At 39.7% G+C, this 27626-nt stretch overlaps 3 protein-coding genes across 5 annotated transcripts in view; 2 read left to right on the top strand and 1 right to left on the bottom strand.

The window, feature by feature from the left end:
* LOC115364737 (uncharacterized) overlaps positions 1-5141 on the top strand; it is a 56570-nt gene extending 51429 nt beyond the window's left edge. The window contains exons 18-20 of the mRNA XM_030059302.1: positions 15-113; positions 3394-3429; positions 4103-5141. Coding sequence (XP_029915162.1) covers positions 15-113; positions 3394-3429; positions 4103-4133 — 166 coding nt within the window. The 3' untranslated portion in view covers positions 4134-5141. The remainder of the gene's footprint in view (positions 1-14; positions 114-3393; positions 3430-4102) is intronic.
* Positions 5142-10826: 5685 nt separating this feature from the next.
* Positions 10827-15667, bottom strand: LOC115365072 (beta-1,3-galactosyl-O-glycosyl-glycoprotein beta-1,6-N-acetylglucosaminyltransferase-like). 2 transcript variants are annotated; one of them, XM_030059814.1, is made up of 5 exons: positions 15583-15667; positions 13394-13835; positions 13157-13250; positions 12609-13013; positions 10827-11731 (listed from the first exon to the last, which is right to left on the bottom strand). In XM_030059814.1, exons 2-5 carry the CDS (start codon positions 13705-13707, stop codon positions 11252-11254), a joined length of 1293 nt encoding a protein of 430 aa, XP_029915674.1. In that variant the 5' UTR covers positions 13708-13835; positions 15583-15667; the 3' UTR covers positions 10827-11251. The 2 variants fall into 2 exon arrangements, with proteins under 2 accessions (XP_029915674.1, XP_029915675.1); XM_030059815.1 differs by lacking the exon at positions 15583-15667 and having other exon boundaries at positions 13394-13961.
* Positions 15668-17237: 1570 nt separating this feature from the next.
* Positions 17238-23907, top strand: rfk (riboflavin kinase). 2 transcript variants are annotated; one of them, XR_003928747.1, is made up of 5 exons: positions 17238-17796; positions 19072-19223; positions 19918-20020; positions 20461-22564; positions 22617-23907. XR_003928747.1 is itself a non-coding variant. In XM_030059816.1 (4 exons), exons 1-4 carry the CDS (start codon positions 17715-17717, stop codon positions 20628-20630), a joined length of 507 nt encoding a protein of 168 aa, XP_029915676.1. In that variant the 5' UTR covers positions 17238-17714; the 3' UTR covers positions 20631-23907. The 2 variants fall into 2 exon arrangements, 1 of the variants encoding a protein (XP_029915676.1); XM_030059816.1 differs by having other exon boundaries at positions 20461-23907.
* Positions 23908-27626: the final 3719 nt, after the last annotated feature.

Genomic DNA, 27626 nt, shown 5'->3' with positions numbered 1-27626 from the left:
TGTTCTGCTCTCAGCTCCAAGTTCAGCAGTAAAATCAAGTATGTGAACAGTCTAGCAGAGCTGCGAGGAATCATCCCAATGGAGTATGTCCACATTCCACCCAGTATTATCAAGTGAGTGAGCCTGTGCCAACATGTATATATCTATTTGACATCTTGATTTCTTGTCTCATTCACATTGTTCATTGTCAGTGTCTTTGTCTAGCTTTTTTTCATTGCACCTTACCAGCACAAGACTGAGGAACACAGCAACACACACAAAGGGAAACACTGAGGAGGAAACAGAACAATCAGCAATCAGAGATAACAAGTTTAGCACAGGACAGGTTTGGGAAGGTGGGTTGGGCAAACAAGACTGACTCAGAGAGTGCACAGAAATCTGTTGGCTGTTTGTTTGTTTGTTTGTTTTTGAAGCTTTTGGGCTTCCCTGTGTTTCATGTCACAACACAATGAACTGTAGGGAATTCCCTCAGGCAAAGTCTGCAGAGATGCAGACTTACAAAAAGTGTGCAATAAGGGTACAAAATGCCCTGAGCCCTTATGCACTTGATGATTTGACAGTGGGACACCCCTAAGCCCTCACGGACTCAGCGGGAGTGCACCTCAGAGTCTGTGAGTCTGTGAGGATGGACATTGGGATTGGGCCCAAGACACCAAAAACAAAAGGAAACACTAGGAGAAACAGAAGAGAGCGTCCAAACAAAGTCCAAAAACAAGAGTCAAAAAATTCAGAACCATGACACACACTTAAATCCTTATCCCTTTGTCACCGATCACCATGGTGAAAACCAACAGTCCTTAAATTCAGAAGAGACAGGAGAAGCACCTGACACCAGTGGTAAAAAAGTGGAGGTGGATTGCTGATGTTTTGGGGCTGTTTTGTTCTAGTGATCCAGACACTCTTGTTACGATCAACGACTGAGTACCACAGTATTTTAGCCCAACACTTGGATTCATATTCGCCAGGAAGTTGAAACTTGGCTGTAGAGCGACCTTTCAACAAGGCACTCACCCTCAAAACATACATCAAAATCAAAACAAAAGTGGTTGGTTTTGCCTTGGCCATTTCCTAGTAACCGAAATGAAAACCTGTTGTCTGAATTTAAGAGAGCAGGCCAAAAGCACATGGACGAGCGGTCCAAGATTCTTCTAAAAGTCTTCTCCAACTTTTTCGGAGGTTACAGGAAGAGATTCAGTCTCTCCAGGGAAGGAAGATGTAATAATCCAGGTGCCAATCTGTGTTTTGCAGAAAAATTATATTGCTCAATGAAAATATTTTTAAGCCTGCAGTAGAAACTGAGCTATTTTGATCGAGGGCTGTGCTGTAAAAAAAAATCTACATCTCAAGTCATTAAACGTCATATTCAGTTTTTAAAATAATTTCTTTTTTTTTTTTTTCAAACAAAAAAGATCTGTCAGTGACATTAGATAATCCCACCTGTTTCCAAATCTAATCCAATCTGTGTCCTTTTCTTGTGTAACTTTCTTGACACAAGTGTTCTGATCTGACTTATTAACATAATTAGACTAGCTCCTAGGGAATTTGCTGAAATATCATTGTAACAATTTCATCCCACTTTTTCAGTTATTTTAAGAGAAAAACAGTTTTAACACTGAATATGAGACTGACTCACTTAAGATTAAGATGGAAACCTTTTGCTCTGTTTTGAGTGGGTAACAGCTTTACCTAATATATACCTGGCACCTGTGAAAGCTGGATGTATGATCAGGTTTCTGGCACATCGTTTTTTTCTCCATCCTTTCCTAATCTATGAAACACCAGGATCAGTGAGAAACCATTTCTGCTGTTGTCACATTATAGAGCCGAACACAGTTTTGAGTATTGATGACAAGCATTACTCAGACCAAAAAAATGAAGAAACACAATGCCAGTTTAATTCCAAGTCTTTAATTTAGGCATGCTCATGCCTCTCTTACTGTCCTCCAAGGTACGAAGAGGAGAGGGGTATACACAAATTTGCATGCATAAGGTAAATCAACTAACTTGCTTGCGTTGGTCATGTGAAAGTCACCCTGAAAAATCCCTGTCCACTGCACTTTACCCCCATGACTAATTGACCTTGAACTTAACCTTTTCCAACCGAATGTAACGCGGATTGTGATTTGCTTTCTTCTCTCAGTCTGTGATGTTTCCTTCCCTGTAATTTGGTTCATTTTTACCTTTCCTTGACCTGCAACAGTTTTACTCAAACTTTATTAACCATAATAACCCTGACCCTGATCTTGACCCTGGAACAAACCCAGCACCTCTCCCCTCTGTTCTTTTCCCTTCTTCACTCTGCAGCAGCAGAGTAAAAACTAGGCAAGTGTCATCGTGGCACATCAGCTGTAAAATAAATAAATAAATAAAAACCGCATGCACATTGGCAGGTTTTACCCACATATAATGATAAATCTGTGCAATGTGTTATTGTTTGTTTCTGTCCCTTCCTCACTGCAAGAAAAAGACAAGGATGAGTCTTTTACAGGATGTTACAGGAGTCAGACACAGGTTGGACAATGACTGCACACTGTTGTTGCACCTTGTGCAACAACAGTGCACTGTTTTTATGCCCTAAATCTAACATTTATTTCCTATATAGGATGTGTGGTGCCTCTTTTTTGCTTTAGTTTCTGTGCCACTTTATGTCTGTGAATGATGCCATGTGTCACACGTCTCCATCAGCGTTTGCACCATGTTACGGCAGTTCTCATTAGCCTTCAAGATCAGTATAAAGATGATAAGTGCCCTGACTTACTCTTATCTATGACTCTAGTGTGTAGTACATCCTATTCTAAAAGGAAAAAAGTCAAATAAAGCTCTAAAACTCTCGAAAACGTTATGGTAGCCACTAACAGCGTCAGTCGTACAACAGCTGCACACAAGTCCGGTGACTACATTAACAAAATAAAAGCAGATAAAAGACGGATAAAAATTAGATCTTTTTGTGGAGCACCATTTATTGTTTCCCACAGGTCTCCTTGTACAATGTGAAAAGCTGTGTCTCCACTATTTTTTTTTTTTAAAAAATGGTGGAAATCAATCATTCTTGTATTTACTGCTATTCTAGCATTTTAGCTGATCTACTGAGTGGCAAAATATTCAGTGCACTGGGGGGAATTCTTGCCCCTCGTGTATCACAGTTTGTCAGTTCCCAGCTCCTGTGACCTCAAAGACTCCTCCTGTTTTATTTTTTATTTTGTTTTACATCTCCCACTTAGAGCCTCAGTCTTCTCCCCTCTTCTTCCATTTCCCCTCCTTTAACAGAGTGGATACCCTGACCCTCAGCTGCTGCATGTGTATTGACATTGTGCTTGTCCCCTTGACTTGTGTGTCTCCCTTACTGTCTCTTAACTTTTGCCCTCTGACCCCCCCAACCCAACGCTAACCCAGGCTGGATAAAGAACTGCAGGAGGAGACAACTGCCAAGTAAGCGGCTGTGTGTATTGTTGTGTGTTTGTGAGTGGGTGACAATGAGAGAAAGATTCAAATATTTACACATACTGCAGGGGTATTCAAGCCCAAAACTGTCACTAGTAGAATTTGCACACAATTTACAGCAATTTCCTGTATTCAACTAAACAAAGGGAGGTAATTGCTGATTGCCAGTAATCCTTAAAGAGATCCATAGTATTCCCTGAGAGACCTAAATGTGTTATCAGTCCCAATTTGGAAAAAATGTTCTGTAATTTCCTGTAATCTCAAAAATCAACTACTTTTTTCCTTTGCTTTTCCTTTTTTCCTTTACTTTTTTATACACTTTTACATCTTTTTTTTATTAAGTAGTACATTGTACTATTGACTATTAAGTAGAATCCAATTATGTCTTTAATTTTTAAAGTGGCTGTATAGAATGCATTTGTTTTCATTTTGCTTCCTTTATTGTATAACATACATAATATAATTTTAGTTTCAGTGCTTGTAGTGTTTGATACCTTTAACATCTTTATTGTCAGTTATTTGTCATTGTATAGTACCTCAAACTTCATAAGGATACGATTACATGATAAGATAGTGTGTTCACTACATATCCACTGTCCTTCTCTGCCTTTTTGTCTTTCTCATTTGTCTCTCTCTCTCTCCCTCTCCCTGTTTTACTCAGTGCTGACAAGAGGGGAAACTCAGCTGTGTGACCGCCGTCAGACGCCTGGCTGCTGCCTGTCTCTCCCCGACTGCGTGCTGTACTCTACAGCAGCATGAGGGTGTATGGCACACTCACATCGCTGTGATACTAACAACAGGTTTGAAAGAAAAAAAGCTGCAGTGCAAGGCATCGGGCACTTTGTAATGTGCTGATATGCTCACTGAAGAAAGTACAAATCTGAGTGTATTGTGCAAACAGTACAGTGCAGAAAAGGACACTGCTGAAGTGAAGAGACTTTCTTCTGTGTTGCTATACTGAACCCTTTAGGACAACAGTATTCAACAGTGTACTCCTCTCAGTAGCTTTTGATCTCTGTGACTTCCTCTTTACTTTAAATCAGGACAGAAATAGTTTAATTCTTATTTCTGATAATCAGGCGTGCATGTTAGACTTTATGGAACGGTTCACACAGCGTTGTGACATGTCCTCAAGCTAACGATGACAGTGTTATTGTCCATACTTTGGTGTCAGCGTTATGTGCTGTCCTGTAGCCATCTACACACTTTGAGCTATGTGAACCTCCTGGCATTACTAATCTGTGGGTCCGGTGGCATTTGTGTATTAATCTGTCCTGTCAGTTGCCAACCATGCATTGTGTTAACTACATATGACAATAATAGGATGAAAACTCATCACACCGTCTTCTCATTTTCAAATACTGCAAGGGCAAACGACCAACTGGGAAACGACAGGACCAAAACCATAACCTCCTCCCATCTCATCACAGCTATACTAAAACCTAATTTAATGTTCTTGTTGAATAACTGGTGTATTAGCTCTGCTGAAATATTTGACTCTCTACAGATTGTAATATTAAGAGCCATAAAGACTGGCAGCAGTGCTAATTTGGTCCCTTAACCATGCTGTAGCCTAAAGGTAAAACATATTAGGAAGGGCATGTATCGTCCATTACCTGCAGTCATGATGTAGCAGATTCCTAGTTTAGCATTCTTTTAGAGGCAAGCTACATTTAAGAGCATGAATGGTGAAAAGGCTTTCTTTTTTTAATCAGAATTTTTGTACTGATAAAAATATCATTACGCATCATTGCATTTTTTTAATCAGTTTGACCATATAAAATGAATTGCTAGATCTAAGTAAACTGCATAAATGTCTCAGCTCTCGCGATGAGCGTGGATGAAAAGACAACATACAGAAGCAAACTCTTGCTTCACGTTGCACCAATTTGTCTTGGTCTCACGTACCTGACACTCAGTGAACATTCCCCATACTCCAAACCTTATCAAGCTCCCATGTTTTGTCAAGTTTAGTTGGTTGAAAGTTTGAAGATCAATGTTTACAAAAAATTTCACAAATTTACACGAAAAAAATGTACTGTACATGATCAGACTCTTGGAGCCTACGCATGAAAAATAATGTCCAAACTGGTTCCCTGTTCGTAACATTTAGCATGTGCGTCCATCCGACCCTGTTACAATATGTACAGATGTCTTCTTGAAGAGCAAATGACAAAGATGCCTGCTTTTAACTTTGTTTGCATTTTATGTTATCTACGTAATGGCTCATTTTGTAAAATGCATCGGCAGGTTTAACAATACAGTTACTTACTAATGCTTTCTTTTTCTTCTTATGATTTTAATGGGTTTTTTTCTAGTTCACCCCTGTAATTAAGTGTATGAAAACATGCTTTAGGGTATAAACACATGTAGCCTTTTTTACATGGAAGCCGAGAGGAAGTAACCTCTTGCAAAAGTACTGGACCTGGCACTTAAAAAAAGTTTTTCCTGATGAAGTTCAATTATTTACAAAGTTTTTTTTTCTTTTTTTAAAAGCTGAAAATAGCTGAAATGTTTCCGAAAAGCGCTGTGATGTCATTTGCTTCTCTATCAACCAGCCAATCATTATGTCAGGGAGAGCTGACACGACACTGTCAGTGTCAGCAGTGCTTTTACTCTTCTAAGAAAAAAAACAACAACAAAAAAAAAAACACCACATGTGTTCACACCCTTGCTACAGATAGTTGCCTTGGTTTAACCAAAGAGGAGACCAGAAAAAGAATTGGATTAAGTAGAGGTACAATTCTGCGCCTTGCCACCACTTTTTACAGACTGTAGCAGCTGTTAACTTTGCAAACTGCTGTGACATTTTCAGCAACGTGTTCCCAGATATTTCTCTAATGTTTGGTGTGGCTGCATGTGCACCAAATTTATTGTTTGTCAGCACTTCACTTAATATCAGGAGCTTTGTTTTTCTTTTCCTTTGCCTTGATGTCATTGTTTGTCCCAGCAGAGGCACACAGACAGGTGTAGTTAGTATATTGATCTTTATTGGCTCTCAGTTGGGACACCCTGTTATTTTCTGCCGTCATAATGCAGTATTACCATCACATTAGCTTTCTGAATGAGCACAGATTACCATGTCAGAGATTTAATGTGGCGCTATGCCCTTACCGCTGAGTTTTATGAATTGTGGCTTCAATATTTAAACCACGCGGTGAATCTCCTTTGTGTAGGCAGGTCCCATCACAAATATATTGATGTGAAAATATTTGTGATGACATATCCTTACACTAATACAAAATGCAGTTATCAGACTCAGATAATTTGTTTCAGGCTTTCTGTGGCTTCCGTCCTGATTACCCATCACAAAAGCAGTGAGCAAGAGAAATAATGAACTATATTGATAAAGAGCTGCTGCATTTATGGCCTCAAAGTGTGGCATCAGTGATTATTAGTGTAATGGATTTAACAATACAGCATCTTTAGTTATACATTTTTATCTCATCTGCCGCAAAAGGGTGAAATGTGTATATAAAACCGAATGTGATCACAATATCTTTAAATTATATGTGGATTGTAAGAGGGCTATAGTAATTCAGTGCTTTTATAATAGAGCTTAATGTACACATGTCAACTGATCTTGCTGTCAAAGCCCAGCTCAACAAGACACGACAAAGGAGGGGAGGCCAACGACAAATGCAGGAGAAACAACTTAATTTATTACTGAAAATAATAAAGTAAAGAAAACAGTGTGGGATGTGGAGAGGTCAGTATAGCCAGTGTTGGTGATGCATGTGTGGTAGTGTCTGGTGAGTTGGTGTATCAACCAAAATCCAAAACGCTTAGATGGGGAGCGTTCCCACAGTAAACCAGGGAGCAGCCTGTTTTAAAGCCGTGTAGCACCGGGCCCAGGGGCTCCAAGTTGGCACTGATGACCCCCTGCCCCACCCACCAGGTTTCTGAAGGACAAGCAGACAGACTGGCAGGGAGGGGCAGGGGTCATCACTTTATGCTAATTGTCAATGGGTTATCTCAGTTCTGCACTTTTGTGTGTGTGTGTTTGGTGGGTGGAGTCAGAGGTTTATAGTGAAAGGATGAAGACATGAAGAGAGGGTGCTTAAGAGATACAATGTAATTGTGGTTATACAAGTATATGGTTTAGTGCATCTCTATGTTTGTTTGCTTTTTGTTGTGTTTGTATACATTTATGTTTGTCAAAAGATGCTCACGGAACTCATGTGCTGTAAAATATGTAAAAAAAAAAAAAAAAAAAAAAAAATTTACCTCATTAAAGTCATGTTCTGGCTCCTGCTCAGTAATTCTGTCTTTTCAATGTACAGTACCATGCATATATCTACTGAATCAGTGTTAGATTTAAACCATCCGTTGAAAACCAAACATAAAGAAAAAAGTGTGATTGAAACGATACATTTAACTCTCACAAGGCTCCTGTTTGATTATTTAGATTAGTTTGTCTTGGAGCTTCAGTTTGAAAATGTGGTGAAATTGCAGACTCAGCTACAAGGTAAGTTCTGAATGAACTGTTATGACTTATGAGGCTTTTTGTTTGTTGCCCCACAAAGCTGGCATCAGCCTGGCTACATGTGTGTGTTAGGGAGCAGGGGCTGAGGATTTTATCATTTAAATCTACAGATTTGTGTCCATGCAAAGGAATTGTCCATTTTTTCATGCATATGGACACATACAGGTTGTAAAAACTTGTTTATCTAATTCTTGCATATGGGTTTACACCTTGCTATACAAATTCTTGGGGAAAGCCATACTGCCATGGTTTGTTTTTCTGTTGTTGTTACTGGTGATGTTTCAGATTGAATAGTCTAATTACAGGAAGCCAATGTGTCCCCTGCCTTCTGCCCAGTGAGTGCTGGGATAGCCTTCATATCACAGAAATGAGCACACACTCATAGGGCTCAATCATATTTTAATTTACAGGGAGGACCAAAAAACAGCACAGATGTTTCAACAACGTCTGCTTACGCAACAAACAATCTTCAATTCTGAACTTATTTCACAGGTATCTTGACGCCAAACTTAGAGACAGGCGTGTCCCACAAGAAAACTGGCAGATCAGGTGAAGCTGCTCCCATGGCATGACTTGTCAAAGGTGCCGCAAACTTTCAGAATCATGCCAGCAAAAGAGCACTGACAGCAAAGTGCCAGTTACATTAGTGAAACTGGTGACAGTAAAGTGCACTGAGAACATAAAAATGAGCTAAACAATATCTATATACATTATATGCATTTTTCACCATAAAAGAATAACCTTACCATCAAAACATTAGAAACATGTCCTTCCATATAAAGTGAAGCTCTTGAGATTTTTGGGAGCTTACACAAACACAGATTAGTCAAGCCCCTCATTCAAGTTTATTGGAGGCATAGCATTAACTTTATGAATTCAAAATGATTCCCATTATACACCCCCTACCCTCACCCCATCCCTATGTGTGGTATTTTGATGTCTTCCATTATGTGCTCAAACAATCATATATCTGCTTATGTTTACTACTGAGATCATGTAACCACTTTTACTCCATATTCATGTCTATCCTACATTCACATTTTATCACGAGTCTATTGGTGTGAAGAAAACAGAAATATTCCCAGGCAACATTGTCCTCGCTACACTTTGTTTTGTCTCTAGTATCACTCTAGAGTGATTTATTGGCATAGAGAGAGAGATAGAGTGAAAGAAAATGTAATATCCGAATAAACTTATGTTAACATAAATGCATTTTCTCTTGTCTGGTACTTGTATCATGCTAATAACTGTTTGATAATAGCAGTTGTGGAGTACTCCGCTTTTACTCAATTTTAATACTAGTTAGGAACAACTACTAATATTTTTAACATCACAATTTACAATTAATTGGGAAAGTAAACAACAGTTTTTGAGGCACATATTTCATTTTTTTTCTTCTACTTTTTTTTTTTTTTTTTTTACATTTTTCTTCTACTATTACCCTGTTGTTGCATTGTCTGTTGTCCTTTATACAACATGTTCAAATAAATAAATAAATAAATACAAATTTCAATGATTTAGACTCTACTATACTTTGAATGTAAGGTGCGAGAGTGCATAAAAAAGCATCCAAATAGAGGCCCATCAGGGGTCCAGGCCAAGCCCCGAATGTCCTCAAATGCCCCTGCCAGCCACAGATGTTACACATCACAGAACAGAGGATTTTACTAGCAAGATACAAGGAGGTCATATTTGAAGTTGAAGTATGAATTTCTGCTGATTCTCCCACGTTGCACACTGATATGTCTGGTCGTCTCTCAGAACAGTCTCCATCAGATGAGAGACAAAACACAACCTAGCAAGGACATTGTTGCCTGAGGGCCTGGAGGGTGTTTCTGCTTGAACCGCATACCAACAGACACCGTGAGATAAAGACTGGCAGAAGCTCTCGTGATAAAACATGAACATAGAATATACATGAATATGGAATGTGGAATAAAAGTGGTTACATGATCTTAATGATAAGCATAAGCAGATATATGATTATTAAGCACGTGTACATAATTTCCTTCACAGCAGCCTTTAATTAATCATTGAACATAAATTAAATTTTTTTTTTAATTTTTTGTTCTGTAGCAAAACATTTTGATGAAATGAGCCACAATATTAAAGAACTACAAAATGGAGGAATGGAGGAAGTCGAAATACTCCATATGGACAAAAGTATTGGGCCTCTACCCTTTACACCTACAGGAGCTTTTATGACGTCCCATTCTAGATCCATAGACACTGATATGGAGTTGTTCCCCCCCTTTGCAGCTAGAACAGCTCCCACTCCTCTGGGAAGGCTTTCTACAAGTGTGTCTGTTGGAATTTTTGCCCTGTCATCCAAAAGAGCATTTGTGAGGTCAGACACTGATGTTGGACAAGGGGGCCTGGCTCGCAGTCTCTGTTCTAGTTCATCCCAAAGGTGTTGGTTGGGGTTGAGGTCAGAGGTTGAGGTCAACCATGCCTTTATGGAGCTTGCTTTGTGCACTCGGACACAGTCATGGTGGAAAAGAAAAGGGCCCTCTTCAAACTGTTCCCACAAAGTTGGGAGCAGAGAATTGTCCAAAATGTCTTGGTGAGCTGAAGCATTAAGATGTCCTTTCACTGGAACTTCACTCAATCTGACGCTTGGTGTTGTGCTCGCCAATGGAAATCCATGCCATGAAGCTCCCGGCACAGTTTTTGTGCCGATGTTAATGCCAGAGGTGGTTTGGAGCTCTGCAGTTACTGAGTCAGCAGAGCGTTGGTCATTTTTACGCACTATGCACCTCAGCAAATGACAACCCCGCTCAGTAACTTTACATAGTCTGTCACTTGGTGGCTGAGTTGCTTTAGAACGATCCATTCTTTCACAAATGTTTGTAAAGGCAGACTGCATGGCTAGGTGCTTGATTTTATAGACCTGGGCAATAGGTCTGAATGAAACATCTGAATTCAATGATTAAGAGGTGTGTCCCAACACTTTTGTCCAGATAGTGTATCACAGTATCACATGTAGAGGTGTGGTGAGGGTGTGGGGGTATAAATGGGAATTATTTTGAATTCATGAAGTTAATGCTATGACTCCAATAAAGTTGAATGAGGGACATGCCTTATCTGTGTTTGTGTAGCCCTCTAAAAATCTCAGTGAAGGTAAAGTACTTGATGATTCAGGTACTGAGATAAAAGTAACAAGTTCAAAGACATCAAATGTATTTATGTACAGTCCTTGAATATTTTTATCTAAAATAATCTGGCCCTGAGTATAAATTGGTAAAAAGCCAAAAAAAAGAGACACACAGTTCTGTTATACTCGTAAAATGAGTCCTGTACCTTTGTATCAGACCTCACCAATGGCTACGATGACAGTGCCTTATGTCTGAGATACTTCTCTAAACAGTAAATAGCAATGGGATCCATGTCTGTATCAAATTTATTGGCAAAGAGGTGATGCTGCCCAATCATCCACTGCAGGTCCCCAACACCATACACGCATATTGACCTGACATGGTTTCCATGACACACTGGATACACAGCCTCCAGTAAACCCTCTGACCCCTCATGCCACGCCCACTTCACTAACCGTGCAATAGCAGTCATATCTGTCTGGTCGTATTTGGCGCTGGGCCACAATGAACCAGGAACATGGGGCATCCGCTGGATGGTAGCCCAGAGAAACTCATCAGGACTGTAGGTGTCTTTAGCCCACTCGATCAGCGCCAGTATCTGGCTGTCCTCCAACACGCTGCGGACATAGCCTCGGTTAACCACAATGTAGGCATTTCCTGACATGATGGGCAAGTTGAAAGGTGCGGGGCTTTTCGTCTGCCCTGTGTCCTGCAGTGATTGAAATAATGAATGAATACGCTTGTGCTTCATCACAAAGTTACATCACAGCAGAAAGTCATGATTTGTAAACAGTGAATAAAATAGAGATGGGTGACAAATTAAAGGAAAACATATCATTAAGTGTCTTAGTGAGGTGTTGGGCCACCATGAGCCACCAGAGCAGCTTCAATTGTACCTCAGCATATATTCTCCAAGTCTCTGGAGCTCTGCTGGAGGGATGGAACAGCATTCTTCCAAAAGATATTCTCTTATTTGGTGCTCTGATGCTGGTGGTGGCCAGTGCTGTCTAACATGTCAATCTCCTATAAGGGTTCATCTGGCTTGAAATCTGGTGACTGTGAAGGCCGTAACATATGATTTACATCATTTTCATCCTCATAAAACCATTCAGTGAGCCCTCGTGCCCTGTGGATGGGGTCATTTTCATCCTGGAAGAGACCACTCCCATCAGGATAGAGGTGTTTCATGGTAGGATAAAGACGTTCACTCAGAATAACTTTGTTTTAATTTGCAGTAACTCCTCCCTCTGAGGTGGACAAGTGAAACAGAAAAATGGTTATGCACCATTGAACTCTAAAATGCACATTTGTCTTTGTAATGAGGGCACTATGCACTGAAGAGTTATGGAGCCTTGTGAAATCTATGCCAGGGAACACTGAAGCTGTTGTGGCAGCTCGTGGTGGTCAAACACCTTCATAAGACACTTAATGTTGGTTTTTTACTTTAATTTGTCACTCGTTTGTACCTTTTGTTGATATTCAAAATGAAGGGCAAAGAATCTGTCACAGGCCCTCAGTAATTAGTGGTGACAGTGTAAGATTAACCTATATAAAGTAAAACAAAAATTATAGAAAAGAATAAATACTTGTATCTGTCCATCCACAATCCGCTGAGCGCGCTCCACTCTCCATTTCTTCCCGCTGGGCATTTGCTCCGACTCCATGCTGTTCTTGCCATTCAGTGAACGTAGGCTCCTCACAATCTCCAGGTTGGTTTTCAAAGGGAAATCCTGGCCACAAAGGTTGATGAAGTATTTCCACGTTGTGCTGGCATTATAGAGATCAGCCATGCAGTTGAGGTCAGCCTGGACTCGTGGCCAGGCAGCATAGACCACATCCACCGGCCGGCTGACCATGAAGACATTAGGGAAACAGGAAGTGATGGCCATGATGGCAGCGAAGACTGAGTCCTTGGCCTTCTTGTCCACATGGACACAATAGACATTCTGAGGTGCATAGATGGCTCGCAGCAGGCGTTCAAAGTTCTGCACCTATATGAATAAAATGAATTACATCCTTTCTTGCACTTGTATATTGTTACAGACATTCATCATTGATTCAACTAAATTTACAACAATACACAACATAAAAAACGTGAATTTGTTTTGAATTCAGGGTGTAGTAAAATGCGCACCTTATGATGAACAACCATAGAATAGGCCAGGGGGAAGTTATCCTCTTCCTCACTTAGTGGGAAAGTTATGTATTTTCTGCTTAACTTGAACTTCCTGTGGAAAAATATATGACAGTGAAATAACACAGCAGCTGCATTGTAAATACTGTATTAGTGCAGAAGTGCTGTTAAATTTAGGACACTTAAGTAATGGATCAGTTATAGAGATACTGAAACCTGTAGTTTGGGAAGCCTCACCTGCAGTCCTGGGTGGCATTAATATAATACTCATCAGGGATCTGGACGCGCTTCTTGAAGTCTTTAGTGAAGGTCAGCAACTTGGTGTGCTCCAGCACTTGATCATCTCCCTGCAGGATTGCTGAACAGTTGCAAACAGCTTCAGGGCTGCCATCAGCATCTGTATACTCCAACCAGCTGTAGGTGAAGCGGTAGGCAGGATCCCAATCTACGCTTGAGGCAATGAGTAAGGAAAGCATACATAGCGATACCAATATTCCAGTAACCCGCAGAAGGTGTGGTTGAAGTCTTCGTAGCTTTCTAGTGAGTGACATTTCCAAGGAGTAACCACGATGAGGCGTTTCAGAGGGATTCAGACTTATTCTTGTTGAGGTTTGCAGCTTTACATTTCTTGAATCCAGGGAGATTTGTCACTACATTGTCATTCCATAAGCTGCTGCTCCTAGAAGTCAAAGAGATAAACATTTGTCTCACCAGTCAAACGTGATCGCCTGGTGTGAAATGAAAAGCTAACCATGAGCAGCAAAGGTCACTAAGTGATGCTCATATTCTTGCTATTCATTAACTCACACACAGTCAGCACTGTTCATGCCGGAGTCAGAAACCATAACACTAAGGTGGGGCTGTCCTCTGTGATTTGCGTATCCACAAGTGACCTTTTCACACTCCTTTGAAACCAGTAAACAGACACTAATAGCACGTGCAAACATCCAGGAAGCCACTGCTTTGACACATGCGTCACCTTTGAATATGTACCAAATTATATGCATTAATGTCATGAGCCATAAGACATAAGTCTATACAACTTAATGTCATACTGCTCTGAGGTGGAGCAATTGGTCTAGTGTTGACATATTGTGTTGTTTAATGCAAGAATATAAAACATGCCATTAATATTCACTTTTCTGTCATGAAAATCTTTCAATTACTACATTATATGACATAGGTAATGGGTTTATGAAATATAAATTTTCTGAAAAAGACGCACAAATACCCACTTTAACTGTCATGTTCTTTTTAAATAGAAGATAAGGGAATTTAACTGTTGGGCTATACTGCTGTCAGTCCAAATGAAATTTTCTGAAATTGCCTGGGGGAGAACATTTTCTCCTCCAGTCATAAACTACCTGCTACGCCCTTAGTCTGAGGGCATAGTTAACATTTACAAGAGACCAAAGTCTCCGAGGACGTGCAACTTCCTTGTTCTGTGTTTATTTACGACTTTATTTTCCTTGACAGCATCCCATCTCATCAGTATGTCGGATAAGCTACGCGACTTAAAACGTTGCAAAAGGAGTCGGGCTTACTTATCATATTCATACAACATAAACAAATAGTGTAAGATAAACGCTTGACTCAAGGGTCCTAAGTTACCTGCCTGATACTGTTTTGTCTGCAAAGTTGTGTTTCATATTCCATTAACCCTTTAACTTTGCTTAGATTCACATCTAAAAAGGTGAATACAGGTGTGGTTTCTCTCTTTAACGAATTTAATGCTACTGGGACCTTTGGGTTTATATAGGCGATTAAAGTGTTTTCATTCCATTTCTGAACCCGGACAAATCATAAAACAGTGATTTATAAACCTAACCCACCCACGTATTAAAAAAAAATATATATATATATATATATATATATATATATATATATATATATATATATATATATATATATATATATATAAATGAAATCATGTTAAATAATCATTCTATTTACGTCGAACTGTAGCCTACATGCATTCATTCTCTGCATTGTAGATTTTTTTTCATGTGGTACCTTCTGTTGGTATAAAGATGCAATGTGTTAAAATGTGTTGCGTTTATTATGGTAAAATAGCCCACTAAAATAAATAAATAAATAAATAAATAAATAAATAAAAACGTACTATTTACATATATTCTTCTCTGGTGCATGTTTGTTTCACACTTCTAGAGAACAGTAAAAAGTGAAAACCATGAGGATCAAATATTTTTGGGGTTGCCAACTCAATTTGATTTAATATGGATTAGGAAAAAAACGCATCAGTAACACCGAGCAGCCATTCCACAGGCTGTGTTAATCAAGCTGGGTGCTCTCTGATCAGCAGCACAACATCCCAGCACAAGACAAAAGGTCAGCAGTGCAATATAAAGCCATTAATTTTCCACATGAGACACAAATAACTTTATTATTTGATTTTTCCCCCTTACCTTAGTGCTGTCTCCCAGTTGTTTTCCGCTTGAATTTGTGCTTTTCGTTTCCTTTCCTGTCATTCCGGTGGCCCACAGCTCACTGCTTTGCTCATAGACTCCTTGGCAGGCAGGTGGGGAGGGCCGTGGCGCTTATAATGAGTCATAATTTCAGCAGCACTGCAGGATTTTTTTTTTTTCCGTCTTCTTCTTACGATGAACAATGAGGCGCGGATGCACTGATTTCCACCTTGAGTCTTTTTGTTTATGTGCAGAAGATGAGGATGAAGCTTTAAAAGTAAAAATATTCACTGGCATTACAGGAGAATGTAATTTTAATGCAAAGACCCTTATTTTGTTTTTTTTATACAAGTCTGATCATTGTGAAATGTGATATGTGCTGTAAGGTGTGTGTGGATGAGTAATATGTGCATGCTGTTGGGGTGGGGGGGGGCAAAAGCTACCATTTGCAGTAACTCTGATAAACTCTTACACACCATTCACTCTGGAACTGTCTGGTATTGTTGTTTGTACTCTGCATGTTGTACTTTTATATAATGTATACATTTATTATGATTTACTGTGATGTGCTTTTAACCAGCTTGTGAACCCGAAGGCAAATTTCCACATCTGTGGACAATAAAGAGATTATCTTATCTTATCCAACTAATCCAAGGTACCATGAGGAGGGTGTTCCAGGGCATCACATATCTATCTATCTATCTATCTATCTATCTATCTATCTATCTATCTCACATGATTTGGGTTGGTTTCTTTTTTTATTTTCTCACGACCTTCCTTAAGGGTTGGCAACAATTTGTTCATGCAGCTTTAGTAGTTATTAAACTGACCCAGCTGTAATGAAGGAAAGCCACCATCGCCCTCTGGTGGTTGAGTTCAGCCTTCACTGAAAAAGTGTGGCACTCAAGCGACTTCATACCGTCATACTATTTTTTTTATGCAAATTGACATCTCAAAGCTACATAAATAAGAAGGGTGTTCTGTTTGCACATTAAATCAGTCTTCTTTTATTGACTGTCTTTGTGGTGGGGCGCATGAGAATAACTTTTCTACTCATCTTTGTGGAAATAAAATGTATGCGCAGTAATTTATAGTGTAGAACCTTAGAAAATGGGAAAATTATGTTTCATACACTGGTTTAATTATTTAGCTCTGAATGTGTGTGGCAAGCAGCTGTTCATACAGTAGTATATCTTTTTTTACACCATTTGTTAGGCTCTATCACCTTGTGTTTTAAGTGTTCATCAGTGGTGGCAGAGTCTTTATGTGTCTGCATCCTCCCTCAAAAGACTGACTTATACAATGTGACACCTAAAATGATGCTTATCTTAAGAGATGACAAAGAAAGACGCTGGCAAAGAACAGTACTTGATGGCTGCATGCTGCCTTTAGGTGCTCTCTGTAAACTCGAATTTTCGATTACTTTCATTGAAGACCTTAATCTGACCCACATTTTGCTGCGTCACTTTTTTTCAGTTTCGACGTATGACATCATGTGTATCCCATAGATTCTTTACCATCATGTTTGAGTGAATGTGATATCTGGCGGCTATAAGTTAACATTAGTTTAGGAGCAATACATTTTTGTACAGTAAGGTTTCTGAAAGGCAGCATGTGTCACGCGGTACGTAACATCATCAGGAGCGTTGTCGTAGCTTTTACGCACGACACATGCGCTGTCGTTCGCTCTCCATCTCCGTAACCGAAAGAAATAGTTGATTTCCTCCATCAAACGGCGAGTGGACCTAACCAAGGGAGGATGTCGGCTTCAGTGTACCGTGCAACACACACTCTTGGTTGAGTGTGTTTTAGCAACAAGCTCGCTCACATTTCCTGGGCTACAGGCTGTGATAATTAGCTTAGCTCGTCCACCTAGCATAGCCGGCGAACTTTGACCATTTGCTAGCTACTGAGTAACGCTAGCTAGCTAACACCTGCTGGGTTAAGCCACAGCCAGACACAAGGGCGAACTGTTTCTCTGTGTGGCGACAGACCTCGGGAAAGCAGGAGCTGCCCCAGCAGAGCAGTGCCGACTGATTCACCCGGTCTGAACTGCGCTGTTGTGTCGTTTGAGGTCATTGTCATTGGCGTCGCTTCAACGCACAGCTAACGCCAGAGCTAGCCGAGAAGACATGAGGAGCCTGCCGTACTTCTGCCGGGGAGAGGTCGTTAGAGGTTTCGGGAGAGGAAGCAAGGAGCTGGGGATCCCAACCGGTGAGTGAAAATGGTCTACGACTAAACTTTTAGGGTGTAAGAGATTTTCATTAGCCTCTTTGGGACATTCAGTACGAGTGAGAGTCGCCTTTTTGACCGCTCGGCCACATTCAGTCAGGTTAGATAACAGGCAGGTAAAGGTAAACGTCCTCACTGATCTCAGAAGATGTCTGGCTAAAATCTGCCAGGTCATCATTGGCGTGGCACCGCCGGTCAACTGTCTTTATCACGGTGTAGATTACAGATTGATAATTCCCGGTATCGACGTGATGTATTGATGACAGCATGTTTACGCAACGACTGCGTCTCGTCCCTCGACTGGCTGCGGTCACAATTTGTAGTTGAGTAACGAGGCTGACGGCATTACGAAACCTCTGGGTCTATCCGAAATGAAGACACACTCCGGGACAATCGTGACATCTCTCATCTGTAAACGATGATCTGCAAATATTTGAAACATGTTTTTTATTCATAACATGATTATTAAAAAAAAAAAAAAAAGACTCGCCTAAAGAAGTATCTGTATTGACTTTTTACCATCAGCTCGCTGGTTTAAAGAAAGGCAAGCTTGTACCATGAAAGAGCTCATTACTAATTTTATTTCACTCTCACTGAGTGTCCTTTGGTAGGGCGTCCAGGCCGTGTGATCCTACATGTATTGATGGAAACCAAGACAATACTTTCTTACTGGTCTCTGTGTTAAAGCTGTGATGTCGAACTATTAGCTTTTTAAAGACTTGTTGAATATTTGAATGTAGTTATATCAGATTGTTGGACTCAGTTTGAGATGTTCAGTAACAACATTAAAAGGGTCAAAGTAACACAAGATCCAAGATCTTGTCAAGTCACTTTGAGGTGATGGCCCACAGTCCCTCATGAATGTTACCATATCGGTCCTTGTGTGTCCATGTGAAAAGATATGAGCGCCCTGTAGTCTCTGATAGATGCGTGTTTGACTTTCAGAGAGATGGAAAATGGTGATATAATGACTAGTAGTAAAACAAATGAATTCTTTGGCAAATAATTACACAGAAGGTGTGTTTAACAATACATGGCCTCTAGTAAGTGATAGGTTTTATTCATAGAGATCGTGGACTAATATTTAAGTTTGTCAAAGGCAGCATGGTGGTAGAGTTAGTGAGAGGGCCATCGTTCAACTGGAGGTGTCAAGTTCAAGACCTTTTTTCAAAGAATCTACCCTGCTGAAGTGTCCTCAAGCCAGACACTGAACAGTTCTTTCTTTGTTCATTTTTTTTTTCTTTCATTCATTTCCAGCCAACTTCCCAGACTCAGTGGTGGAACATCTTCCAGCAGATATCAGTACGGGGATCTATTATGGCTGGGCCTCTGTGAGTAACGGGGACATCTACAAAATGGTGATGAGCATCGGCTGGAACCCTTACTACAAAAATACCAAGAAGTCCATGGTCAGTAATGGGACGGCAGACAGCATAAAATTTGATAATTTGTGGGGAAAAACCTGGGGAAAGTTTGCAAAACACTTCATTGTCCATATCCTGCTGAAGTCTTAGTAAGCTTGTCAAGAATTAAAAAAAAAAAAAAAAAAACAAAGAAAAAGAAAAAAAAAAAATTGTTTTTATCTGTCAACACATATGCAGAGACAACGAAACCCCTCAATTTTACACTGCACTTTGGAGAATTTGCCTCCACATTCAGCCTCATCATTCAAAGATTCTAAGATTTCTCGCACAGTTAAAAGAACTCAGGCTAAATTAATGTCAAATGGAGAATCTTTTGAGAGAAAACCCCTTTTTTCATACATTTTAATGTTTTTTTGCTTGTCTCCACCATCATGATGGACTTTCCGTTTGGTGGAGACAATATCAGCTGTCACTTAACAGAAGAGAAGGTTGGGGAAAGTGGGCAAATACAAAGTTTCAGCTGAAACTGAAGGATATAGTGTTTTGTTTTGTTTTTGTTGTGTTGCTTTTTCATATTTTATTATGCAAATATCTGCTTTGAGTGTAATCCTGAAATTTTGCTTTCCTTGCCATCATTTTATTTAGCTCCAATGGTGGCATGTTCACAGTTTGATTGCATAAAAAGTAAAATACCAAAAAGTACAGCTGTAGACTAAAACAAAACTGTTGTTGATTTTAGGAGACACATGTAATCCACAAGTTCAAAGAGGACTTTTATGGACAGATTCTCAGTGTTGTTATGGTGGGCTACATCCGTCCAGAAAGAAGCTTTGACTCACTTGGTAAGACACTTCACACACACACACACACACACAAAGATCATCAAACACCAAAGTTTCTATATTTGTTTGGGGGATTGATTGCAGTTTCCAGATATAAGCCCTAGGGTTAAACTGAGTGATCATTTTAATTTGCCACAATATCAGTCAGCTACTCAGTCATCTATCAGCTGCTTCACCAAAAAAAAAAAAAAAAAAAAAATCAGAATCTATTAGTTTTGGACAAAAAAACACAGCATATTACTTGAGTAAACTCACCAATGTTTTCAGATAAAACTGTTTTTCTTCTTCACACTTTCATTCCTCCTCCATCCCTCTCAAACTTTTTGTCATTCTAACCTTACTTCCCTCTCCTTTTCCCCCCTCCCTTCTTCCTGATTGCCATCTTTCTGCATCATCTTGACTCACCTCCTCTCTCCACGTCTCCATCTCCGCCGCAACAGAAGACCTAATCGCAGCCATTAACAACGACATCGAGGAGGCCAAGCAGAAGCTGGAGCTCCCGGAGCATCTGAAGCTGAGAGAGGACAACTTCTTCACCACAGCCCCCGGCACGCCATCAACCACAAATGCCAACACGACGCCAACACAGACAATCATGAACGGTCACTGACCACGGGCTGGGCCTGGAGCACTGGCACACACATACATATACACACACATGAAGATACAAGATGTACTCAATAAAACATCGCCTCATCATGAGATCTCATCTGTTAGCTGTAGTGTTGGCCAAAAATTTACATATTCATCACCAGCTGTTCATTTTTTTTTTTTTTTTTTTGTATTTGCGTTTATTTTATTTTTTTTTTAACTTTGTCACCATTTCATATTGTCATCCTTTCTAACTGGCTTGAGGAGGCCTTCCACTTCCCACTGTATGGCGTTCCCCAGTACTCCATGGTTAATTTTCATTTCTATATGGTCACACCAGATTAGTAATCATCCAGTGGCGTAATTGTGTGCGGTGTGATACTCTTAGGTCATACTGTTCAAGTCATGTTTCCTGACATTTTCGTTCCCGCAAATTCTCACTTTCAACTCAGAAAATCACATGAAGAATTGTGAAGTATGAATAGACCTCTTGGCATACGATTGCCATATGATTTTCAGTGTATTGGATGTTTGTTTCAGTTATGTGGCAAAGTGCAAGAGTGCAGTTTATGGGAGAAGATGAGGAATGCAAAATCACAAGATATTCTGTAATGAATGTTTTTTTTATTTTATTTTATTTTATTTTTAATTTCCAAGGTTAATGGCAGGGATGGACCATAAACACTCAGTTCTGCTGTGTGCTGATTACCTCTTAAGTGGCTTTGCTCTCTGGGAACGCGATCCAGCCAAGGTCAAGTACTTAGTTTCTCGAGTCCTTTCTGTCAAGGTTTGTTTTGACGTCAGATGGTGGAGAGAGAGAGGTGAAGTTTGGGCATTAGTGTCTGTAAAACAATCCCAGGTTGAACTTGCACATTGAGATGACTTTATGCAACAAGTTGTGTGGATGAAGAGAGAGATGAATTGATGTTGGACTGGAGGAAAATTGAGTTGTGTTGTGGTTAATTCTCAGAAGTTGTTTTATCCTTGTGTTTCCATCTCAAGAGGACGAACGTAACCAAGGAAAATCATCTGAAATATAGCCATTCCCTCTTCCAGTTGGTCATAAAGTCACCCATAACTCGGTTCTGTTTTATCACTGTCCTCAAAAATGCGCGATCATTTTAATATGTATCATAAACTTGTTTTAGCCCATGCTCGCACTGCTGAGTTGCTTCATAACCAACAGGATGGCAGAAATTCTGCTACTAGCATGTTTTATTACATCGCTATTTTAATCTTGTGGTTTTGTTCACTTGCCACTGTCTTGACCTCTAAAGAATGGGGATTTTAGTTAAAATATAGATGAACCGAAGAACATTAATGCTGAAAACAAAAGCCTTGATTGTGAATGTCAGGTCAGTCTTCTCTAACAGAGTTCACTGAGCTGGGCCTGTGTTTACATCCTGTGGGTTTGTCCCAAATAAGAAACACACACAGGAGTGATGAGGTGGGGGAAAATCAAAGTCCACAGCTTCTGTTCCCAAATAGATATTTCCAGATGTTCAAATAGTAATTTATGTCATAAACTAAGTGAAAATGGATAATAATGTAGACGCCTGAGCTGAATAATCTGCACACAGACGTAACATTCACTATGGTCAATGGTGTATTTCTCAAAAGTGATATGGTGTGTCTGTGGTTCCTGTTTCTGTTCCAGTTACTGCGCCTCTATCAAGTTTCTGCTTCATATCAGATGAGTTTCACAGTTGAGTCAATACTGTAGTACTGTACTGTAGATACTTAACTGCATATAAGCATGTCTAATGTAAATACCCAACTCAGTATCAGTTGACTATCATGTGACTTTTAACTAAGTGTAAGCTTTGTGTCAGGGTGAGATTAAGTTGATATAAAGCTGAATATTAACATCGGACAATCGCAAATAAAGCGATGCTCAGTTTTCTCAGTCAGTAAATGCACAATGGTATCAGTTGATTTTTTTTTTCTTTTTTAGTGTTTTGAGCTGAGCTCAAATCTTGAAGTTGCTGTCAATACTAAAACAGAGGGTTGTGTCGCATTACATTGGAAATGAACTCCCAGTGCATCACCTTGCTAATCACAATGTGCAGATGTGTCCTGTGCATAGTTTCTGTTTTTTTGTTGTGGCTTCTGTCTTTTGGACAAACTTATTGTTACGTACAACATTTTAACATTTTATTTTTTTCATTTGAAGGGGTCTTTTTAAAAGTTGTTTGTGTAGGAAGTCATGCCATCCTTATAGGCGACACGGGGAACCTCTAGAAGTGCAGTTCAGAGTTTATGATTCTGAATATGTTTCGACTCTTGTGGACGTAACACCGGAGAGAAGTAGCTCAAGTTTTCTGTTATACTCTTTACATCAGTTTATTACATGTCTGTGTGTGTGTGTGTGTGTTTGTGTGTGCGTGCGTGCTTGTGCACCAGTTCCATTTTTACAAACCATTTCTGTGTCATTAATAGAGCTTCTGTAAATAATTATTTCAGATTCCTTCAGTCAAGCTATGTGATTTGGGGTTTTACATTCAAAGCTGTATTTTGGTCTGTGTATTAAAGAGTTATTTTATTTAGGAAGTGAAACACATGCGACTGCATTTTATGAATGTTGACATCTATTTTTTTAAAATTGCTATCTACATTCCCCACGGCTTCCCCTCAAAGACCTGGTGTTTATCAAGGCCGCAGTAGTTCCTCTTCACATCAGATCAGTTGACTGACTTTATCCTCCCTGACCAGGAGGCTGGTTAGAGGGCACACAGAAAACAATCAGAGGTCCCCAAACTGTGTGTATCACATTTATGACAGTAAGGCCAACTAAAACACAAGTAACCAACACACAAAGTAACACTAAGGATTCACTGTGTATACTGGTACCTGATCCACTACTATTAAAGCCTGTTTTTTATGTATTGAATGCTGTGCAAGACACAATGTTCATCCTCTGAAGTACTTACTAATATACAGAAAAAAAATCCTGAAGAACCTTTGAATTGTCTCAGTGTAACTTTGAACCTGTGTGCTGCCTTTTCAAGCCAGTCTTCAGTTTCCCTGGCTGATAAGATTGTGACGAGTGTGACTCTTGGGGGATTTAAGGCTGAAGCGGTCACTGAAGAGACGTGCGTTTCAGCCTTACTGAGCAAGGGTCGCACATGTCCCTCAGACATGTTTGTGGTTATCGTTTGTTCTGTCGAAGGGGCCAGGGTTACCACTTGTAGAGTTAAAGCTTCCTGTCGTGTATTCAATTTTGTGTTTTCATTTAAGTCGATCTAATAATCTAATCAAAATACACTAAATTATTAAAGCGTGAATACCATGAAAAAGACTGGGCACTGTTTTCCTTTCAAATACCAGAGATTTCAAGGTGTAAATTATTGTCATTATTATTATTGTTTTATTTAAGTCAGCAAACACCCTGGCAACACAATAGAAAATAACTAATCAGTGGCTAGTTTCCACAGGCTTTATTTTTATCGTGATTCTTATTTTTTTATTATTAGCAGAAGTAGTAGCAGTAATGTTACTTCATATATAATGTTATTCATATATTTATTCTATTTATTCATTTAATTACCTTAAGTAAAGTCAGAATCTAATTTCAAAATAGGCCTACGTGGTGCAGCGTCGTGACATATTGGGGCATGAAGTCAGTCTTAACTTAGTATTGACATTAGCCCATACACACAGATACTATTAGATCATGCTAAATCGTGCCAGTAAAAGTGTCTAATGCATGATGGCAACACAGTATAATAATTAAATAAGATAACAATTAAATAATTAAATAAATCAAAGGTTCATGTTCCAGGAGTTTGGATAATGATTGATGCCTGTGGACAGTTTGTCTCCCGTGTCCGTGTGCCTCCCTCTGAAAACGTCCCACCGACTCATCAGACACTGAAACTGAACTGTGTGAAGTGATTCCTGGAACTGACAGGACAGAAGTTCCCGGCAGGCAGATCAGTCCGCTCCTTTAACACTGGCTTTTGAACTCGTTTGCTCCCAGATAGAGAGTAAATGCATTACTGTGCCGGTCACACAGGCAGGGAGGAAGTGGGTGTTGTCTGGTCTGTCGTAACTGAATAAACACAGATAAAAACCTGCAGATTTCTAGAAATGGGAATGTGATGTGGCTGTCATTCCATATTATGTCTGGTAATGCCTCAAGCATCATTACGGTAAGACCCATTAAAAGTATTGCACTGGGTACATGTTTGGCAGGTATGTGTTTGCTGCCTAAACGCTCCACCAAGAATAAAATCTAGTCAAAATCATCACTCAGGGATTATTTCAACACTGATTTTAGCCTTTTCACGCATAGCGATCACAGCTAAAAAGACTGTTTGAAAGTCATTTTCTCCTAAATGCAGTGGTTTCTATGGTGGAATTGCATATCAGCTGTTAGAGTGCTCTCTGCTGCTCCCCTACATTGAGGTTTATGCAGAGACTCTCAGTTCTTGTTGCTGATTACATATTAATACTAGTAGAATGGCATGGTAATACCAGTCCTGCATCCTGAAAGAAGTATGGAGACTCACAGAAATTTTCATTCCCTAAGAAGTGTAAAAACATAATAAAAAAAAATCTGGACTCAGGCTTTCATAGTTCATGCATGAAAGGGTTAAATCCTAGGTGTTTCTGTCTCTGAGCTTCCACTTGCACTCACCTCCATTTTTCGAGGGCAATTTGTCAGTATTGTTTGCATTTTGTCATGATTTTCCCGACTGTTCTCCTGGCTGTATCAGACTATTATCACATTATAGTCAGATTATTATGACCATCTCAGGCACCAGCTAGGGTCCTACAGTATGTACCTTCTTTAGATGTCTGTCACTTTCCTCATGTTGCTTTAAAAAAAAAAAACTTTTTAAGGCTGACACATACTGCTAATTGTTATCCAGCTTCATGTGTCATTAGTCATTTTTACATTTTTGTTTGTTTGTTTTTAACCCCTGTGGTGTTTGTGTGTGTGTCTGTGTGAATGAGAGGCCGCGGCACATGAACCTGATTCCCTGTTGTCTCTACCATGAGATAAGAGATAAGAGATCCTGTTCTTTAGGCTTTCTGTTTGAAAGTTTTATGTGGAAAACAGACTTTCTGCAGAGGCTCTCTTGATTAAATTACAATTATCAGCACACTCAGGTTGGGATCCCCAGAATCAAACTGAGGGTGTTCACATGGAGCCATGGAGAACTGTCCACTGGTAAAATGTGAATGAGGATACTGAATTTTAAGCCATGGAATATCAGTAATATAACAAGTAACTTTTCTCAATTTCCCTGCAAACAGCCACTGATCGACAAATATGAGGTGTGTGTGTTGCTGATTAGCACGCGTCTCCACCCTATGGCTCAGCTCTCCACGGTCAGAACATCTGCAGCTTAATTCATGACATAAATGACTCAGCAAGATTGCGTTTCTCACAGCACGGATCAAAATCCAACTTTATTATTGAGACAATCATTCACCACACATTACACCTCAACAAGGCAGAGAGGAAAGTCCTGACTGTTGCTAATCAGTTTGTTGTCCACTGAGGGCGATTCAGACACATCATTACTTATCATTATTAACATTATGGTCCCAAATATACAAGCCAGACGCGTGACACTGAAGTCAAAATAGAAGGAGTTGAGCTAAAAAGAAAATATTTTCAGAAACTTTCTCTGCAGTTCTGGGAAACTCTCTCCCCCTGCAGCCATCTGGTACATTGTGAGCAGAGATCTCAAGTGGCAAGGTTATGTTTTGGTATTTCCACAGGCACGCCGACCTGGGCATTTCACCATCGTCTAAACAGGGAGAAAGAACAGGGCATCATTGTTTCCCTCTCTGTGTGTAAACTAACCCGAGATGCTCCAGTCCGTTCCCACACCGGGTTACACATCTGAGATTCTGTCTCAGTGCAGAGGCAGCACTGATTTTTGAGACGAATCCCACGGTGTGATACACAGTCAGGTTTACGGATTATGACAAAGATGATGATGTGTCAGAATATCACTGAACTGCAACATTACAATTGAGATCATTAGTAAGGCAAAGAGCTTGAAACCTAACAAAATGATGCAAGAAATATTTGAGGATGCTCATGTAATCGCAGAAACAGGACAAGTGTGATAGATTTAAGCTCTTTCCAAGTTAGGGGCTGACCAAGGTGTCTTTTATCATTGGTAATTAAATTAAATTTAAAAAAAAAAAAAAAAAAGCAGAAGAATGAAAAATGCACAGCAAACTCCATGCAAATTTAAAGTATAGCATCACATTACTTAACATACAACTGTGCAATTTAGTGTCACGTACAGTACTTGATGCTGTGTGTATTAGAAGATTAGTGTTATGATTTTGCATCATTAAGGGTAGTGCTCTGCTACATTAAAACACATTAAAATACAGGTCCCATTAAGTCTTCCAGTGCTAATCAAAAGCCATATGGATGTGTGCATGTCAAGGTCTGTCTTTTCTATCAGCAAACAACAAGAGACGCTGTATCATCACATCTTGTAAACATAAAAAAAAAAAAATGCTTCAGATGACATTATTACGTCCAGAAAATGTAAACAACACATGAAAATGAAAATTGTAAACACACTCCAAAACGTACCCTGAGGTCTGAGGTTGGTTTGCACCTCACAGATAAAGATTGGAAAACAAAGTCAAAAAAACTCATATATTATAATGTGATTATCTGAGACAAGCTGAATCAAATGGACAAATTACACATCCCTACTGTAAAGCCAGAGTAAGCAAGTAATAGTTATTTTAGTGAGGCAAATAAACAAGACTAAAAGTAGGGGAAAGGTTTTACCACATAAACCCCGTCTCCATATCTGCCAAATATCTTCTTCACACCCACAATAACTCAGCGTATGTTGTTGTCATCGCTGTCTGAACACTTCAGGTGTCAGATTCGTATACATCTAACATAAAATATGTATGGGGGGGGGGGGGAGGGGGGGGGGGGGGGGGAGGGGGGTTGGGTTGTTGCCTCACAGTGACTTTGTTGATGTTAGAAACAACCACCTTGCATATGATCAGAAAATTGGCT

The sequence above is a fragment of the Myripristis murdjan genome, chromosome 9 (genome assembly GCF_902150065.1).
Source record: "Myripristis murdjan chromosome 9, fMyrMur1.1, whole genome shotgun sequence".
Taxonomy (NCBI): Eukaryota; Metazoa; Chordata; class Actinopteri; order Holocentriformes; family Holocentridae; genus Myripristis; species Myripristis murdjan.
Note: the sequence above shows the minus strand (reverse complement) of the source record. Positions and strands in the feature narration are given on the sequence as shown.